The sequence below is a fragment of the Gavialis gangeticus genome, unplaced genomic scaffold, assembly GCF_001723915.1.
Source record: "Gavialis gangeticus isolate Ggan-Ray unplaced genomic scaffold, GavGan_comp1, whole genome shotgun sequence".
Classification (NCBI taxonomy): Eukaryota; Metazoa; Chordata; order Crocodylia; family Gavialidae; genus Gavialis; species Gavialis gangeticus.
Genome location: NW_017728996.1, coordinates 8,797,435 through 8,817,391, shown reverse-complemented (window position 1 = coordinate 8,817,391; position 19,957 = coordinate 8,797,435). Strand labels below are relative to the sequence as shown.

General features: G+C 48.1%; 1 protein-coding gene across 1 annotated transcript in view; it reads right to left on the bottom strand.

Moving 5' to 3' along the window:
- Nucleotides 1-19,957, bottom strand: part of ADAMTS17 (ADAM metallopeptidase with thrombospondin type 1 motif 17) — a gene marked incomplete at its 5' end in the record, with an annotated part of 298,045 nt that overhangs the window by 243,690 nt on the left and 34,398 nt on the right. The window contains 3 exons of the mRNA XM_019503813.1: nt 2,608-2,651; nt 8,718-8,875; nt 9,288-9,371. Coding sequence (XP_019359358.1) covers nt 2,608-2,651; nt 8,718-8,875; nt 9,288-9,371 — 286 coding nt within the window. The remainder of the gene's footprint in view (nt 1-2,607; nt 2,652-8,717; nt 8,876-9,287; nt 9,372-19,957) is intronic.

Sequence of the window (19,957 nt, the reverse complement as noted above, 5' to 3'; positions counted from 1 at the left end):
TGTACATGTCAGGTGTGTACATTTTCCAGGGACCCCCAGGAGAAAGCTGGGCTGCTTGACATAGTCAGATCCCACAGCTGGAAGAAAATGGGACACAATGTGTCAGACTTTGGGAGTGTCAGTGAAAGGCAACAGAGGATAAGCTTTTTGGTTCAGTGAAAGAAAGAGCAAGACAGCAGGCTCTAGGTAACAGATAATGGTGTAAGTATAATCGAAGCAGAGAGGCCTGAATTTGCAGAGAGTCTGACAATAGCTGGATGAGCTCTGAGCAGTCTCATTCATTTCCCTGGTTGCTGTGTCTTTAAATGTCTATGCAGTCACTTATTTCAGCGTTCTTCCTGGCACATAAGAAAAGAGAAGATGTTTCCTCTTACAGAGACCTACACCACTACCTAAAGTGCAGGGTACACCCCTTGTCCGGGCAGTGCAGAAAGAGCTCGTTCATAGGACATGGAAGAGATGGGAATGAAGATGGTTAAAAGCTTTTAACGCCACATGACAGTGCAGGAGGGGGAAAGGCTGGATTCACTTGCTTGAAGAGGTGCTCAGCTTCCAAAAATGCTGGGAAACACTATGTTCAGAGGAGCAGGAAACAAGTGTGGTCTCTACCACACAGCTTCCACTACCCCCTCCACAAGAATCCCAGCCTTCGGTGGGCCGCAGAATAAGCAGCTCCATATACAATGCCAGGACAGAAAGGAAGCATGACAATGATACTTCCTTAGTCAGGCAGTGTATGGAAAGATCATTCCCATCCCCAAGTCCTCAACAAAGCTGTCTTTAAATGGGGAAAGAGCATTGAACATAGTCAGCGTCTGTTAAGCGGTAGCATGTGTCTTCCATCAGCTTTCTTTCTGCACAGAGATCACCGTGTACTGTACCACCGCCACATCCGGTCTCAGGTACACAGTTCAGATGCCTCCTTTGTGGAAGCATGTTTTCCACTGGAGCTGGAGAGAATAGGAGCATTGTGAAGAATTCCCCCTGGACAGCTTGGACATACAGTCCAGACCTTGTTAACATTTGAGTGGAGAATGTATATATTTTGCAACGCTGTGTTTACTTCCTTCGTCTCCTACCGTTACCCTGCGCACCGCAGATAGGGAAGAATCTATGCGCCGTGATGTGACCGTTGCAACGCACCCTCAGACCTCCTATTGCAGCATGTACAGCTCTTTCCCCCACACAAGCAAACCCTCAGCAGCTATTTATCTCCTAGCACCCCACTCAGCGCCTCCTCAGCTTGCAGAGGCTGAGCTCAGTTTGAGACCTACCGGTCACAACTCACTCGGGGCTCGCCTGGAATGTAAAAGCAGAGGCAGCCTGGCTTTGAAGCTGAGGTGTAATCATTCATACACTGTATACAGAGAGTATACGGGAGTTATACCACCAAACGCAGCTCTCAGGGTGGGATGCGGGGCAGAGGAGTTGCAGTGCATCTAGATCAACGGGAGAACTGGGATGCAGGGACAGTCCACGTCCTAGATCCGGCATGCAGACTAGCTGTGCCCCACTCACCCAGCCTGCACGCTGGAAAGGTTGAGCACCACTGATCTGGATAGAAGAGAATAGTTAAAGGGCTGGGTGTTAAGTGTTCCTGCCACTGGAAAACCAGAGCTAAGGTCTGGGTAGGAGTGGTTACAAAAAAATATAGTCCTTTTGTTTGACTTTCTTCAGTGAAACCCTTCTCTAATATTAATCCTGATATATCTATTACTCAGGCTACAAAGAGACATCACATTTACCCTAGGACAGACCGTTTTATCCTGGGACAAAGCATGACCACTCAGACATCTATGTCCATTGCCCCAGGATAAATCCTAAAAAGATTCACAGGATAAGATGTATTAAGAGCTTATCCCAGCACATTGCAAAGTGCATCTGAGAGGTTGCCCTGCGGTTGCATCACTGAATCAATGGCAGAACAGCCAGACGCTCACTAAACCCTGACTAGGACGATGGCATGTGTACACATCAATCCCAGGAGATTTCTGCTCTGGGACAAAGGAGCACAACTTGTTCAGGGACACATGCAACATCTGTCTCCTGCCTCAGGGACTTGGCAGGCCCTTCTGTACCTCGATGGAGGAAGACATCCTATGCATGGATAGAGATTAAACAAGGGAAACGGGGCTAGAAAAGATGGACACTTTTCTTCCCAAATTCCAGCACTAGGTTCCTGCAGGTAGCCGTATATAAGCCCCGAGCGCAGACTGTGTGTCAGCTGTCAAACACCTGCCTCACACGAGGAGTCGCACAGCTAGAATCTTTTCACCGGGTGGAAAAATAACATGGTCACAGGAGCTCGAGAGCTGAGTTTCAAAACTTCATTTCCCAAGCTGCAATGATCTGAACGTACTTGCTGGCTACTCCAAAATGAAAGGGCTACCACATTCCTTCCTCAGCTTGAAGGCAGCAAACCTTACACCGGGTTAACGACTACAGCAAACTTGCAGAGCAGTCTCTGCTCCCTGATTTGTATTTATACAACAGTTGCATTTGTAACACAAAAGCAGCATGAGGACAAACCCAAGAATGAAAGATCAGCTGGAGAACCGAATCTCTGCAGCTGTGCTCCAAAATGAGCTCTCTCACGCAGAGACTTACCCACGGTGTCACAGGGCTCATCCTTGTGTACGCAGAAATCTGTCCTAAAAAGAAAACAGGAGACAAGTCAGGGGTAACCTCTGCCTGTAGACGTGAAGCTAGAGAAAGCAGACAAATCAGTGGCGTGCGGACCAGGTATTATGTCAAGGCTCGTTTACTGCCACGCAGTCCGCATGTCAGCAGTACAGATAACAGTGTGAACTACTCAGGCAGGTATTTGGATTTGTTCCACGTATCATGGTCCAAATTCAAAACCAGGCTTCTTCAGATCTAACGTGTCAAGGAGAATTGCCACATCACGTCGACCATTGCAAATTTCTAGGCATCAGTTTCTCGCAGGACCTGGGTCATTTACTTTCACACCACGGCGTATTCAAAAGGGGCAACGCTGGAGCCTAATCCGAGACAGAAACCAGGGGTCGTCTAGCAGGATGAAAAGGGACTGTGTCTCGGAGAACAAGCTGGATCAGCATCACAATAAAATGGGCTTTTGGATGACCTCTTGTTGAATCCATTTCACCCTTTTAATCTACCTAATTTATTCTTGTCCTCTTGAACTGGGAAGTAGGAAAAAACCAGTGGGAACAGAACTAAAGCAAGGGAGCCAAGGACAAATCCAGGTACAAAGTAGGCTTTGACACCTTTGGAAGCTTTCTCCATGTGCTCTTTGCTGGCTGAAAAGTGCTGGGGCTCTGCTGGAGCACCGCTTTTCCAACGAGGAGCCAGGGAAATGCTATCAGACCTACAAGATGCGCCAGGGGCTCCTTCAATGTGAGAGGATCAGCGGGTTGTCACCGCTCCAGCTGCGCTCTCAGCCCAAAGCAGGGGAGTGCAGGTCGTGCGGGTGGTTTGGAGGGGTGCAGTTATAAATAGAAAATCCTGCTGAGGGAGAAGGGGGGAGAGCAGTCGATCCCATTTTTTGGAGGCATAATAAAAAGAGTTTGCTTCTGGAATGAAAATGTAAGAGTGGGATTTACAGAAGAAAAAGAGAAATGTTTAACTGTCCCTATAGATGTCCAAGTGTCCATGAGATCATTGGCCTCCTTTGAAAATGCCAGCTCAGGTGGGTAAAAAAAAAAAAAAAAAAGTAGTTAGTAGTAATCCATGTTAACAGTCAAAACGGATATTAAAAAAAAAAAAGAACAATGAAGCTTATATTTCACAGCAAAAGAAAGATGGTACTGGCCATCAAAGGGTTAAAACAATCCGACGCACCCCAAGCAAATCGGAAGCAGCTCCTGGCCTGTCCAAGCCACGGCTTTCATTTTTCTGAACCGTGTTGCCGTGTCTGACACCTCGGAGTTCAAACCTTTTCCAAAGAAGATGGATGACACTTGCTGCTGACTGAGCTGGCACTAAACCCCGCTGCCTGATTTCCCAGAGCTGGCCTGATGGAGGTTTATTTAAGGACTTATTGTGTTATATAAACTGATAAATCAAACAGATGCTTCTATTGTGACAACAGATAGCTGCACCATTAGGAGGTGGCAGGAGGCCATGTTTCGAAAAGCATCTCTCCTGAAAAGCTGGCTTGCTCAGCAAATAAAACAGCACGGCGTTTTGCCTCTTGTACTCTGGGTTTCTGCAGGGAAACGTGTCTGGTCGTTTCAGGCAATTCCCAAGAGAAATGACCACCGGGCTACAAAACTAGGGGTCTTGGAAATAGTCTCACGTGGCTCGCAGACCGAGATCCTTCTCTCTGGAGGTGCGCTAATCCCTCGGCTCTTAAAGCGGCCTGAGCTTTCTGGCTACAGAGGTCCTGAAGAGCAAAGGGATATCTGAGCAGTCTGTCTGCCGTGCAGTGCCCCGCGACTGGGTCTGATGGCAAGAACTAGCCCGGCCCTTGAACTGCCCCCAAATAGACGGTCACAAAACCTCATCCTTCTGCTCAGAGACCTGCCATCAAAACGTCCTGCTTCAGGCCCTCCTGATCCCTCGTCAGGAAGAGTCCGAGGCCAAACAGGAAAGGCATGTCATCTGCACAGCTTCGGCCAGTAAATGACCTTGCACCTGGAGGTTGCCAGCTCGTGCTACCTCCAAAAATTTGCAGCCAACTGGCCTCCTGGGAAACTTGACATGAGTTTTGCTGGCTCTCGGGCTGTTCCCACGGGCAAGCGTTTCACCCCATCACACAACCCACCCCCCAAATAGCACTGGTGGGGTCCTTAGTGGCAGAGGGCCGTGACTGAAAGGACCTCAAGTCAGAGGTCCTTGCATTATAGAGCACGTTATCACCTACCTCAAGTCCATACATAGCATCTGACAAAGTAGCGTGAGCTTTCGTAGCCTCTATCCTACTTTGTCAGATGCTACGTATGGACTTGCAGAGAGCGGGGGGACTCAGCAGAAAGTAATACAGTAAAGAGAAAGGAGGAGGATCAGAGGGGCACTGCTGAGAGCAGTGAAGATGGGCTGGAAATCAGAAGGGACAAACAAGGCGGTGAACCCCCTGAGGTTACAGCATTCGAAGCATCTGACAGTCGGCCGTAACCTGCAAAGGAAGCAGCTAGGCAGAAGATGCAATGCGGCTAACCACCTCTCTCTGCCCCAACCTCTTCTGTTGACAGAGCTGTTGCAGACCCGATAAGCATAAAGAAACAGCCCCAACCTGAATGATCCTGTCTAAGATCCAAGAAAGATACACGTGCTAATGTGGATTATGTATGCAAAGGCCTCTTTGTGACCACATGCAACTAGGATAACACAGGCTAAAAAAAGTTCCCTCTCTCCATCAGTTGAAATGCCTCCTTTGCCCCCCAGAGATCTGGAGAAGTCTGGATCCAGACTCTGGTACGAACTCAGCAGATTCTACCTTGGAGGCCAGACTAATACCACATGCAATAGCCCAGCTGTTGTAGGGTACAAATTCCCTTTCACTTCTGACCGTTAACTGAATGAAGAGGAACTAGCTTCAGCCGTTATGTTGCATGTGGACACAAAGAGCACTTTGTTTAGGAAAATAAAGAAACAGGAAAAAAAAAAACCTCATGAGGTCAAGTGACCAGAGCCCGGAAAAAGGGGCCAAAACTTCTTCCAAAAAACATGCTCCCGGCACACACAGCTTAGGAAAAATGCATAAGCTCATGCAACTGAATTTTGAGCATGAGGCCCTTCGGCAAGAACGGACCACAGTGGGATGGGCAGAGCGACTCAGAAATGCCATAGTGGGCCACCATTTTCCCTTTCCAGTACCTGACTGATATTGTTGAATGGCTGAAACTTTAATGGCCAAGCTGGTAAAAGAGGGAAAAAGCGGTATGACTGCAAAATTGCCTGAGTCTCCAGCACACCAAAGCTGTGCCCATGCATGCAATGATGCACATTCCCCTTGCTGGCTACATCAGCAGATGCATCATTTGTCGGCATTAAACCACAACGCAGGCAGAGGAAGGTGGAAAGGCCTGCAATTGGAAGTGATCCACCGACCTGTGGGACAAGGAAGACACTAATCCTTGGTGAATAAGACCCCGAAACGCTACTTCTCTGGATTCCACAAAGAACAAATTCTCCCACCTGACTGCAACCACATGCTGCTCTCATGGGAGGAGCTCATAACCATCAAGGATGTCCCCAAAACAAAGCAGACATGTTCTGGATGAACGGTTGGTGGATCTCCACAATGCAAAGGCATCTGAGGACCTGGGGGACTGGAGTGATGTGCTGGGGACCTCTGCAAAATGCCTAAAAGCTTCAGGGAGCCCCCTAAGAGCAAAGAAACACGAAGGGTGCATCTACACCGCTGAAGAACTGCATGAGGCAGCCTCACGGAGAAGCACCACGTGCCCCTTCCGCAGATGTTACCCTACAAGGAGGCAATGCAAGTGCCCTTGATGCACTGGCAACGTTTGGGGCCAACAAGCACGTACAAATCCGGGAGCCGGCAACATGCACCCAGCTGTTGTACATCCTCTGTTGCGAGCCTGGAGCAGGTAAGCTGCACTTCACTGTGACTAGCATGGCTCTTTGACAATACTGACACGTCCAGAGGGTCTAACTTGGGCTCCATAACAGGCTCTGCAAACGGAGGTTATTTCTATTGGCCATTACAATAGGATCAGTATCATCCTGCAGATGCTTCGGTTGCGGAGCCCTGTACTTTGAGAGGAGATGCTGGAAACTGGACAAACAGGAGGGCAAGGGATAAACACGCTGAGTAGAGAATTCACATGGCAGTAACTCAAACCCACCCAGGCGTCTCAGGTGTCCCCATTAGTTACAGGACTGGGATGTGCCCCTCTGGGGACATGAACAGCATCCTCCTTACTTAGAGCCTGAAATAAGTGCATACCCCTTATCCAACACCTTCAATGGAGGCATTTGCTTTTGCGCATAGGGGAAATCACCTATTTCCTGCCTCACCAAGCACAGGTGATCTTTCCAGAGGCAAAATGTCCAGGGACATCACACGTGAACACAGCCAGCAGGCTGGAACAGGAGAGCTCCTTTCTGAGGCTGACCCTAAAGGGTCTGTTTCTAGTCCTAAAAGCAGCTGCAGCTGCTGAAAATCCAGCTTCTGCTTTTTCTGGCTTGGCTGCTTCTGCTGGACATGCTGCCGCTTCCATATCCTCCGTGGCTGGTCCATCTGTACAGGCTGGGGAAGATCCAGGGACACACACACACACTTCCAAAGCCAAGAGAAGAAAACCTAATTTCCCTGCCACAGGAATCAGGACAGCCGGGCCAGGAGGCTTCCAAGCAACACAGCGTCCTTTATGCAGCAGGAGCAGGGCTGGGCTAGAAGTGCAGGGAAGTGGATGCGGACGGGAAGGGGGTAGCCTGCAATTACACCCTGCTGGCCTATCACGCTGGATGAATGTGGTTCTTCTGCAGAACAGCAGTTTTTTCCCCCAAATTAGCTGCTCTTCAAGCCTATTAGCTAAACTAACAGCAGCTGCAGCTCTCCAGCTCCTCCGACTGCAAAACCTTTTCAGCCATCCCTGCAGGTTTGAGTGACTGGCTCCAGTTGGTTCAGGACGACATGGAAAATTTCATTTCATCAGCTGCAGAGAGAGAGCGTGGCGGGAATGCTCCCTGTGCCCCCCACCCAAGCACTTAAAACCTCCCTAGGAAAGATTCTGCATGCTCCACATATCACGGGGATGAAAGGACTGGGGGTGAAAATCGGTGCAACTGAATGCCCAGATGAGGGTTTTAAACAAAAAAAGAAAGCCTTGTTTATCTAGGCCTGGATCCAAGAAAGCTCATGCTTAACTATAAGCAGGAGCTACTGACCTCAAAGGGATGGCTTCCCCCGCTTCGACAGTCAAGCATGTACTTAAATGCTTTGCTGGACTGGGGCTTTGGTGGCTGCATTGGAAGCAGAGCAAATAGGCAGGTCCTCCCCTCCAAAGGAAAGTACCTAACTCTATTAGCCCACTGCCCTAGCAGCTGCCTGGATACCCTATAGTCCAATGCTTCTGAACACCCACCAGCATCCCAGTGTGGTTGGAAATGAGGAACCAAATCAAGGTGCCAGCAGAAAAGACCAAATTAAAATCACAAGTAGCCGTATTTTATAAAATGGCCGAGGGCGTAGAAACAGATTAACTTCTATCCGCATTACTGACCGGACAAACATGCAAGAACGGATCGTGATGCCGATGACAACATTGCGGCACAGGAGCATTTTGTCCAGCGGGCCGATGCTGGTGACACCCCTTTGGATTGGCACTATCTGAATTTCACCCTGATGGGGTACATCTGATCCGACAAAGGGTCACGAAGAGTGACCTTGGAAGATGGGCGTTTTGCACGGAGGGGCAGGGCAAGTCCTAGCGGTGTCCTAGGACCCGGGTGGGTCGAGGTCAGGGCTGGTTCTAAGAGCAAACCCACAAGCTGGCACGTTCCCTGCTGTCGAACTGCTCCGAGTCAGGAAGAGCATTTAGCCAAGCAACGTGCCAACAGAAGAGACACTTTGCCTGCCATTGAAAGACTGGAAATCCAACCAAAATGAAGACAAGATTCTTCTGTTCTGATCCATCTTCCCCACACAGCCCACAGACTGGCACGAACGAGGGGCAAATGGTAGAAACCAGGTCTTAGAAGGATTTGCCTGTCAAATAGTCTGCCATCCCTACCAAAAGACACCAGCGAAGCCGATTTTTCTGTACCTGGTAACAAAGACGGCAGCATCCACAGGCGGGGTGTCATCCCTGGCACCAGGAACCTGATTATTACCAAGATACTTGGCTCCACCGTATTCTTCATTTTGCCAGTGGCAAAAGCTCTCCAGCGACCTCTCTCCATGGTGCCCAATGGACAGTTTTGCCTTTCAGAAACAAAAGGGAATACAAAGAAACAAGGCGTTGGTCAGACCAGGAGCCACGTGAGTGTCTATGAAGCAGAGGACATCGAGTAAGAACGATAAGGTTGAGAGTTAGACTTATGAGCGTCATGAATACATGAAGCAACTCAAGTCAACGGGTCAGATATCAGCTGGGGTTGAGCCTGTGACTTTCAGCTAAGACCTCCACCCCGTCAGCCTTGGAATTAATCCCGTTCGGTAGCAGCAACTGCAAGTTTCCACAGGAATCCCACGCTCAAAAGGCTTACGGGATCAGGAGTTAAACCTTCACGAACACATGCTAGAGTCCAACATCGTTATAGTAGGAATCCCACGCCTGGGTTAGCAATTCTTCAATGAGGCTATACCAGCAGCGTAAAAACAGGTCAGGACTTACTGGACGGTTTCGAAGGAGGACTAGCTTTGTCACCCGAATGCTGACTTTAATTCCAAGACTCTGATGTTGAAACATGTTGTACACCTGTCAAGAAGTAACACACAACACGCTCAGGCTGTTGAAAGGTAACCATGACAAGAGAATAAAGCATGACCAAAAAGAGCTCTCCCCCATACTGGAAACAACCTATTGAAAAGAAAAAGTTGGCTCAAAACTAAACACACGCACTGGATTACTGAAATCAAGAAAATAAAGAATTATAGAAGAAGCCAGTGTGGGAATCCTATAATGTATAATTGGAGTACATGGGACAAGAGGACACTCATAAAGCTTGCAATTAAAGAATTTATTTTGCAAAAATCTTGTTGGGCTACTAAAAGAGATCATCGCTACTATGAGTCCCGATGCAAATCAAATACATTTCCCCAGTGCATTTAGCTTCCTCACACTGAAGAAATTCTCCTTTCAGACACCCCTCCTCCCATCAATGTATGCCATTTGGGAGCAGATCCACAAAGGAAGACAGACACGCTCTTTTTTTCTTTTTAAAAATAAAAAAGGAAAAAAAGAACAGAATTAGTAAAATGCCCTTTAAGAAGGGTAGCCCAGGGAAATGGTCTACTGGAGAAAAAAGGGAAAGGAAAAATATTCCAAACCAACATTAAATGTAAACTTGAGTTTCAGGAACACAGACACACATCAGCAAGTAGCCAGAAACAGCTCTTCGGCACTTAAACCTCAGTGCTATCTGCCTGCAAGATGAAATGATGGTGTGTTTCAGACTTCAGGAAACAGACTGGAAAAGCAATTTCCCCATGTTATTTTCATATCTTATATAAGTGATTAGTAATAGGGCAGCATGTAATGACACCAGTCTCAGGAAACACAAAAACACGGCCAGAAACTACCTCCTTGCTATCTGGATTTCACACTGCAGCTCAGCTCTCCTCATGGGAGAGGTCAGCACGCTGAGCATTGCCTGACCTCGGAACTGCTTTCCACCCTTTTCGCCAGCCCCTCGGCCCTCTTTGCAGCATCACAGAAGGTGGATGGGAAGGAACCTTTTAGAAGCATTAAAAGGACCGTAGGATAGCTTTGGCACAAATGCTGCCCTCCTTACTTAAGCAAAACAAAAGAAGAAAAAAAAAAAAAAAAAAAAAAAAAAAATCAAAGCCACTGAAGGGTTCATTGAGTTCAGACAGCAAGATTTCAAAGGGTGTGAGCTAGGGTCATTGCACCGGGCTCATTTGGCTGCAAGTACTATCCAGGTTACATACAGGCATTGAAAACAGGGCCCTTTCTTTCCCTATTGTGAGCTCAACCCCTGAATTTGTTCTCGGAGATGTTTGCAAAGCCTGCCGTTTCCCAGGGCACGGCGGTACTCATGTACACGCTTCCCTGAAGTATGCTCTCAAGTGCTTGGCTGAACAGGGATGGGGTTAAGCACAAGCTTAAGTGCTTTCCTCAATCAAGGCACAGAGCTCTAATCCCAGTGAGGCCCACCGACCTCCCGTAGGACCTGGGCCTTTTCTACCGCTCCACTTACCCATGCGTGGAACTGCGGGCACTGCTGGGTTACCCCCCAGAGAGGTCTTGGGGATCTGTTAACACTTGAAAATGCAAAGCAAGTGCAGCGCGTGAACATCAATTCAACACACCGGTGGAAGACGGGAATGCTCTAGTCACGTAGCCAGCTCATGCACGAGTCCCACTGAATGGCTCAACAGAGGGGAACCCCTGGACCTAAAAGGGTCATCACTTCAGTAGGGTGAGGGTTTATATAGGCAAAGATTTGCCCATGTGGATCCAGTCATGGGGGGCAGGATTAGCAAGTCATTCAGCAGTTCATCAACCTGCAGTGCACCACAGCCCCCCTTTTTCCTCCCCCTGTGATTCTACCCCTGCCCCCGCCTAAAAATCAAATAGCTTGATTTTTTGGGGGTGTGTATCTGCCAATATCAGAAGTGCCCAAACCCACCTTGAAATGTCAACACGCGATTAAAAGCAAAGGGGTGGTAGTTTAATATTTGGAAGACGAGGGGCTTCTATACACCCACTAGCTCAGGGGCGGGCAAAATGTGGCCTTTGGGCCACGTGCGGCCCACCAGGCCACTTTCTCTGGCCCATGGGGCCCCTAAAAAATTTGGAAAATTAATATTTATCTGCCCCTGGCTGCCTGTCATGCGGCCCTCGATGGCTTGCCAAAACTCAGTAAGCGGCCCTCCACCCAAAATAATTGCCCGCCCCTGCTCTAGCTCCTAGCCTATGCTGCATCCTCCAAGTCTTCCTTCCTCCAAAGCAGCCAGGTGGATACTGCCAACGTAGCCACTCACAACACTTGTTAGGAAAGAAAGCTTTTCTTCCTCACCCTCAAGCTCTCCGAAGCAGAAAGAGCCTCCATCAACACTGCAATCCAAATCAATTTTTTTAACACATAGCGTTGGAGAGGATTCAAAATTAGGCAGCTTGTTCTAGTGAGGTCAAGCCGACTCCCTTTAAGTGCAAATAGTGTCCCACGGTGTGTAAATTTTACACCCTGCAACCTGCCTCATGCCACTGGATGTTATACTAATGCTCTCTACTAACAACAGGACGCCAATTATACTTGCCAGTTATACTTAAATTATGTGTTGGAAGCAGGTGACCATTTTGCTAACCTGCCAGAAGATCGTTCGCCTAATTTGGCGGGTTCGGTAATGGTGCAACAGCCATGTGTTCATTCTTGCCTGCTAACACTTTAACTTTGAGGCCACATCGCCGAGTAGATGGTTCATTGTTAGCAAAAATCAAAGCAGCACAGTTACTGGAGTCCATGAATTGCAGTAAATCACTTATTAATGAAGCTTCATCTACATTTCTCAGAGAAATATTTACAGGTACCAAAGGGACTGTAAATACCTAGTTCATACAACTCCGCTACTGATCCTCAGCTTCTTGCCATAGTTAAACCTGTATCACGGGCATTGACACCAGGGCTTCAGGAGCTATTAGCAGACGCGCAGAAGAATGCAAAACACATGATACTTAGACAGAGCCTTTTTCCATCAGACAGGTTCAAGAGTGGACAGACAGTACCTCCAAGTGCGCTTGCTACCATTTTTTCCCCAGCTGTCAGCAAGAGCCGTGAGCAGAAGGCACGCTGTAAAGGTCTGATAGCTGGTGGGACCAGGAGTGGCTCAGCATCACTCATAGTAGGTTTCCTGTTGTATATCGTCTCTGACGTCTGCAGACAAGTTCATGGGAAAAGAGAACCGTAAATGTGCCTACAGCTTGGTTTTACTTTATACAGCCCAGAAGTCTGGGAGGAGGTTTACAGAAGACATCAAATGACAGCATTTGTCCAAAGAGCTGATGGCTGAGATTAGCTAAGACTCAACTCACGCTGGGAAGAATGAGACAGACAGGGACAGGACTTTTCCATCTGCCCTCTCCTGAAGAGCCAGGCTGTTCCACATTTTTCGCTAGTCAAATGAGTATTGGGGTGGATACATGAAGTCACCAGGCAAATTCCTTCAGGGATGTCTAGCTGCAGAAATTCATATAAATCCATGCCTTATGGCACCGCAGCACTGCCTGCATGTGAATGGTCAGAAGTTCATACCTCTGGGAATGGCATTCTGCTTCCCCAACGCCTGCAGCTTTCTCTAGTTCTTCACAAATACTCTTCTGCCAGAATCAAAATAGTCTTTCTTCTTCCACATCTTCTCTCACCTGTGCTGCTTGTGAACCCCAAAGCGGCGCGATGGAATTCAGATCCCGCCTATGCCACATTGAAGCTCCTTGCATGCCAACCTGCTGCAAGGACACCAACCCGCCATCCAGTTCCAGCGAAGTGGTGCGGACTGTCCCCCGTGTTACTCTCATGACATGTCACCTAGTGGGACATCAACCAGCACAGAGACCTCGGACTTGTGAGCACTGGATGCAAAAATAAACTCTAAACTTTGAACAGATAGGTCCCTGAACCCAAGAGAAAGAACAGGCCTGTCTCTAATACAGCATCTAGCAAAAGCAAGGCAGGAAGAACCAGGATGACTCTTACAGACCGGCTGAAGACAGCTGTCGTGAAGTTGGGATGATATAGTGCATGAGTCCAATTCTACCAGGTAGCACCGCGACTATCTCAGGGTAGGAATCAAATGCTGAAGGAGTTGTACATGATGCAGAAAGACACTCTTCCCTGCATCACTGAGCCCCGTCAGCTCAGATTACCAAGGCAACATGTCATGCCAGCCAAATGTCTGAATACTCCTGGCAGATTCTTATTTATAAGCAGGATTTGCCCACTCACTGAACCCTTAAGTCTTATAAGTAAGTCTCCAGGGCACAGAAGCAGCCTGAACGCATTTCCCTTGGGCTCCTATACCTCAAGGCAACATCCTAAGACACGTCCCACTTAATGAATGCGGCAAAACCAACCAACGGTCTGTGATGCAAAGCATGCTCGAGGCAACCCTGGAAGCAGCTAGATTGCTTGCCTTTCCTCCAAAACTTTAGATAAATTCTATGGAAATCTTCACAACACTAAGACTAGTGGAAACATTTATCCTTGCTTAGAGAAAACCAAGCAATAGCTAGAATAGGGCAAGAGCCAGTCAGTCCCAAATCATAGTGACATATCTTTTGGCTGTTAAGTCTTGGAGTTGGACCAGGTCCCAAATGAGAATGCTGTGAAAAATGGCACCTGTTTCCTTGTCACACTTCACATATCCAGTCCCAAGCACCTTTAGCCAAATACTCATGATCATGAGTTAAATATAGGTACTGCACAGTGACCTTGGTGGCACAGGAGGCAGCCAACATGCACTTACCCCGTGCTCTAATGAAATAATGCCTTTAGATAAGGATTGCCACCAAGGCCAAGTTTCCATTTAAAACAAAATAATTAGAGCCTCTCCACCTTTCCTGTGTAAAAGTGACTGTCGCTGCGGTACCCACCCCCTCCTGCTAGCTTCACCCAACTTCATCAGTTAACTCACCATATCCGACAGACCAGAGGCACAAACCACCCCCGAGTGGGGTGGCTGAGATAACCGGATAGGGGCGTAGGAATTGGATTTGCTAATGCAGATGTTCCCTGGTGTGTGAATGACATGCATGAATCGAGTGACTCATGGTCTCCTCCCTTCCCATCCCTACGGACCACCCTCCCTCCAGCTCGTGATCGGAGCGCACCCTCAAGGCTGCTGCAGCCATTCCTGACATTGGAAAGTAGGAAAGCTTCTTGCATTTTTCAATAAAATGGGGCAGATGGGAACAAGGAGAGAGCCAGCTCCACGTAATCAGCCAGCTCATTTGCAGACTACCAGCAGGAGCGTTTTGGACCAAAGTTTGAGAGGCACCACTGCAGACTTTAACCAGGGGGTAGAAGACGATTTTGTTGCAGGGGCAGGGATGGTTCTCAATCACAGGCTTGACACCAAAGCATGCTAAGAGATGGGCTGGCTACATGCAGGCCGTGGCTATCAGCAGGAGCAGCTATGGTTGCTTCCACGGAGGGAGAACACAAGATCATTCTGCTCCTTCTGTTTTCTTGAGCCGTGACTTACGGGGGTCGCTGACAGCACATCTTCACTGAAGCTGCATCTTCACTGAGAGTAGCAGATTTGTCCTTCTGAAGCTACTAGCCATGCTTCAGTTCAGCCTCAACACGCCCATGGGGCAGGAAGCCTGGCTCCTGTTGCGGTCCGGAGAGCAACCGCTTCCACCTTCCCCAGCTCCTGGGAAGGCGACGAGGACGCGACACCGAGATGCGCTTCTTGGGCCGACGCTCCCAGGCCTGCCCCGTCGCGTCGGGAGCCTGCCGAACTGAGATCAGAAGACGAACCCAACTTCATCAAGCTTTCATTTTTTTCTTCAAAGTCTTTCCAAGGGAAGTGTTCCCCTGACCCCCCATCCTGACTGCAGGTGTTCATCCGTGCGTGTGTTTTGCAGACTTCAGCCCCCGTGCCCTGAGGTGCATTGCATTTTTGCGTGCGTGTTTTTTAAAATAAAACCCTGAAATCCTTCCCAACCTTGGCCTTTGCCCATGTTTTGAGAGTGGAAGCGTTAGCCAGGTTACCAAGGTTTTCCCCGACTTGTTTTGAAAAGCACCGTGGGATCTTCAACTCCCACCTAAAGCTTAGCTTATAAACTACACTATAAAACATTTTTTTTTTAAAAAGGGGGAAAAAAAGATATTCAGCAGTTTACATGGCTCTTTACAAGGTTTCCTTGATGTCAAGCTTTCTCAGGATGACAGGAGGGAGCTCCCCCAGCCATTAGGAAAGAGGAATCTTTAGACAATAATCATGTATTTCTGCCCCCTTCCTTCACAGCCCCTGCTGCTTCCTGCTCCCAGAGCCTCGATTGTGGCAAGGTGGCTAAGCATCCATGGGAAAGCCTGAGCCTGCATATTCCCACCCCCAAGGCATTAAGACGCAGACCCATAAACAAAGATCTGTATCTCCGAAGGAAAAAAAATAAAGTTATTTTATGTGACTCAGTTACTTTAAAAAAATGCATCTCAAAAAGGTTTGCAAGAAGGAACCCTGGCCCTCTCCGAACCAAAGAAAACTGGAGCGAGTAAACCAGTTTTATTCCTAACGGCCAACATAAAACTTCCCCTTTTAATACCATTCAGGGGCTCACTAACTTCATGTTACTGCTTGCTGCTGCAAGAGGCTTTTACCTTAATCACATGGCTTAGCAACAGCTGCACAACTAAGATTACACGCTACAATTACCTACTCAGGCACACCAGAGTCTTCCTCAGAGGGGGCAAGTTCGACACCAAATTGCACTTGACGCCCCTTCCAAAACCAAAAAAATGCACTTAGATTTAAAAAAAAAACAAAATGAAACGCACATCTTCAGGTTTTCAAAGCCGGCGGATTACGGAACAAAAGTTACTCTTAAATTGCCGTGCTGTGGTCCTGGAAACCCTGACGTACGTCTCTCCCCCAAGAAAGGACCTATTGCTGTCACGGTTTGAATGGGAACTTGGATCTTGAAGCAGTTTGTGGACACCGAACAGCTTGGTATAACTGTTACGGAGTCCAGTGCTTCCTCCAAAGTAAGTCCTCGGAGATGACCACTAACAGCTTTGCCCCGGCTTCTCAAAGACCCCTTGCTCCCTACACCCCAAGGACCTCCGGATCATTTTAATCACAATGCTGTCCTCCAAAACGGAAAACAGAGCATATTTTAAGAAGAAAAAGTCACCGTAGAACAGGGGCGGGCAATTATTTCGGGCGGAGGGCCGCTTACTGAGTTTCGGCAAGCCATCAAGGGCCACATGACAGGCAGCCCAGGGCAGATTAATATTAATTTTCTAAATTTTGCAGGAGCCCTGCGGGCTGGATAGAGTGGCTTGGTGGGCCGCATTTTGCCCACCCCTGCCGTAGAAGCTGCTGTTGGTTTTTCTATCCACAGTGAGCAAGTGCTTCCTGTGAGTCTCATTGGCTTTTACTTTAGAAGGGAAAATAGTAGAACAAGAAACGGGAGAGAGAAAAAATCCTCATCATCCCAATGCTCGCCAGGCTGCATCTGCTCTGCGTGCAAGGGTGGGTGCGTTTTAGCAGTCTCCTAGAAAGATAGGGAACTAAAAAGGTCAAACATCCTCCTAACACTCCCAGAGCTGCAGAAACAGAGACACAGAACTGAACGCAGGGGCAACTTTTTAAGAAATACCGCTAGAGCGGCACAGCCCTTGTCAAGTCCCCCGAGTGCAAATGATCTGTAGAAGAGATGCGTGCTCTACTGCAGAAAGCGCAAGGTCCCATTAGACCAAGTGGGAGGGGGCACTGGTGGACTGGCCACGTGGCTATGCCCAAGTAGGACAGGGAGGACTTGTCTTTTGGACGGTCAGGGATCTCTCAAAGCATCGGGAGATCACAGGAAGCCAAGGGTGGAAGAGGCAGTTGCAGCAGTTTGGGCAGAGGGTGCAAAGGGCAGGACTACAGGACGCAGAAGCCAAAATCTAACTAGAGTAGCACCAGCTGGGACCGTAAGTCAAGGGAATTTTAGTTGAGCTAGTTAAAAAAGAAATCAATTAAGAGATTCAAGCACACGAGTGCTAGCAAAGAAAGATGAGCTCAACATCGCCAGTCAAGCAGTGGGACTGGCAAGAGACTTTGTAGGAAGACCACATGCAGGCTGCAACGCAGAGCTTAATATTGTCACTCCCTGGTGAAACAGGTAACTTCCACTTCCACTCACTCGCAAAGCTTTCACTCTCTGCATGACTGACTTGCTTATGAGCCTTACAGCTCTCTTGGCACTTTCTGCATTCGCGTTTCCTCCACCAGCCTCCTTGGCTACTGCAGGGCTGCGTGTGTAGCTGGTGGCATCTGACACCCAACATTTATTGACTTGGTTGTTTTTTTAAACCTTGCTGCAAATCCACCTGGAGTCTCCTATTAGTGCCGACTCGTATACCTTTTTCAGAAAAGAAAGGAAAGATTTCATTACAGAAAAAGGTAACTTAAAGCCCTGGAGCTATGCTGGCTCCTAATGATATGTTAGGGGGATAACTCAACAGGGTATTTCTCTAGGTCTTGGAAGAATCTGTTCTCCAACTTCAGCTATGAGTTTATTCAACAGAAAAGCTTCTGCCTGTAGAACGACACTTAGGAATAATAACCCTAAAATGAATAAGAAACCATTGTCTGTTCACGATGTGGGATCTGAACCACAGAGTGCCATTAAACATGGAGAATTAGCTGTACGAAGCGACACCCAGCATTTCTCCAATTGAAAAAGGGTTTTGCTTTGTTTTTTTTAGTTTTTGCCTTGGCTGCTATTAAGACTCTCATTTACCAGCTGGAGCAATAAAGTGGGATTTTGTAATGCTGACTCCCCCAGCCCCCACAGAAACTCTCGTAACATAAATAGATATTAAATGCTTTAAGGGAACTCGCTTTATTTAAAAAATAATCTATAAATATAGCATGCATTAATAAGCCCTCTTAATGCTTGTTTTGTGGTTTGACAGTAAACGTAATGGCTTACAGAGAGGAGTTAAATTAATAAACCCTGACCAGTCATGTTCTATTTGCCTAAATGCGAGTGTCAATGCCAAAATTAACATTCTGGTTTCTTTTGGAGGCAGCCCTGTGTCCTGCAGCATAGCTGAATGAGTACAGTCTAGAAACCTTGGAGCAGTTCCTGTCCCCAACCTGTTATCTCTACAGAAAGCCTGATAATCCACAGAACTGGCTTTGCTGGGGGACTGGCTAGACTAGTGAGTCGCAATCAGGGTGCTGCACTGCCCTGGGTGCCTCGAGAGCCTTTCCAGGGTGCCACGCAGTGTTAGGAGTGCAAAATTGATTCCCATGAAAAATCCAGATATTTCAGCTAGAAATCCACAGCGTCAAAAACCTCCTGCTCGGCTGGGCTCCTTCTGAGCTCTTTGCAACACAAGAACTGCCTTATTCGTTTTCCAGAGGCAAAAAACAAGTGAAACCCAAGACCTGGCATTTTCCCAGGGGTGCCTTTAGACTCGAGTCATCCCACGTTAGACTCAAAAGGCCGAGAACCGCTGGGCTAAACGTACAATGAGCAGGCAGCGTGCTGCGCTCTGTGTGCCCATCTACCACCTGACTTATGTACTGATCTAGCCAAGAACAACGTTGGCCACCATCTGCCCAAACAGCGTTTCACAAGCTAGAGAAGGGTCGTTGTCCCCATTTCATGCACAGGGACAGAGAGACTGAGTGCCCCAGTGTCACTGATGGACTCTGTGGCAGACCCCAGACACCCGAGAGAAAGCGCAGTGTCTTCACTTCACGACCATCCTTACACCTCTCCCTTGGGGGTGAACTCCTGCACCCAATGAAGCCGACTGCAAAGCCCCCAATGGCTTCAAGGGAGTTCACTCTTGTTTTTTAGCACGTGAGTTTTGACCCACCGTCCCTTGCTTTGCCCCATCTGTATTTAGTGAGGTGACCATGCAACAAATAAAGCACCTCCAATCCATGCCGATGTACAGGTCTGCACTGCTGCCTGTCAAAGCCATCGTGTCAGGGAAATCCATTTTTCCGCCTAACCACTGCAAAGCCGAGGGATGTAATTCCAGGCAGGTGGGACATGGCTTTGAGAGAAGAGTTAACTTCCTGTGTGCACCGAAAGCAACACACCCTGAAAAGCAACTGAGCCATTTTGAAATGAAGGGATGGCAAAACGAAGGGATCTGTTGAAAGGACACATCTTCTAAAGAGCAAGCCAAACAAATAGAGAAAAACACAATGGAGCCCTTTGAACAGGCTCTTCCCGCAGCGTGCTAGAAGGTGAAAGAAGACAGCCAACTTGTTAAGGGAACAGATATATTAAGTTCCCCACCAGCAAATATTTTCAGGACACAATGGGCTCCCTGAAGCAGCACCTGCTACAGAAACAGCGGGTCTGTTTGAACAAAAAAAATGAATCCCCTGTTCTTCAGCGAGGTTACGTTCATCTCTTTGTCTCGTTCAGCTCTGTGCATTTCATCAATGACCAAAATACTGCCTTTTTCCCCACTTTCATGCCAGTTTGCCACTCGGATAGGTATGAGCTTGACGGCCAGGGGAAGGAAGTGACCTCTGGCATCTACATGGCTGAGGCGGCACCAGCACCAGAAATGCAACTTTCTGCCATCCCGCTTCCCCTCCGTGTCTCGGCCAGTCTGGAAGGACCCCGTGACAGGGCCATTC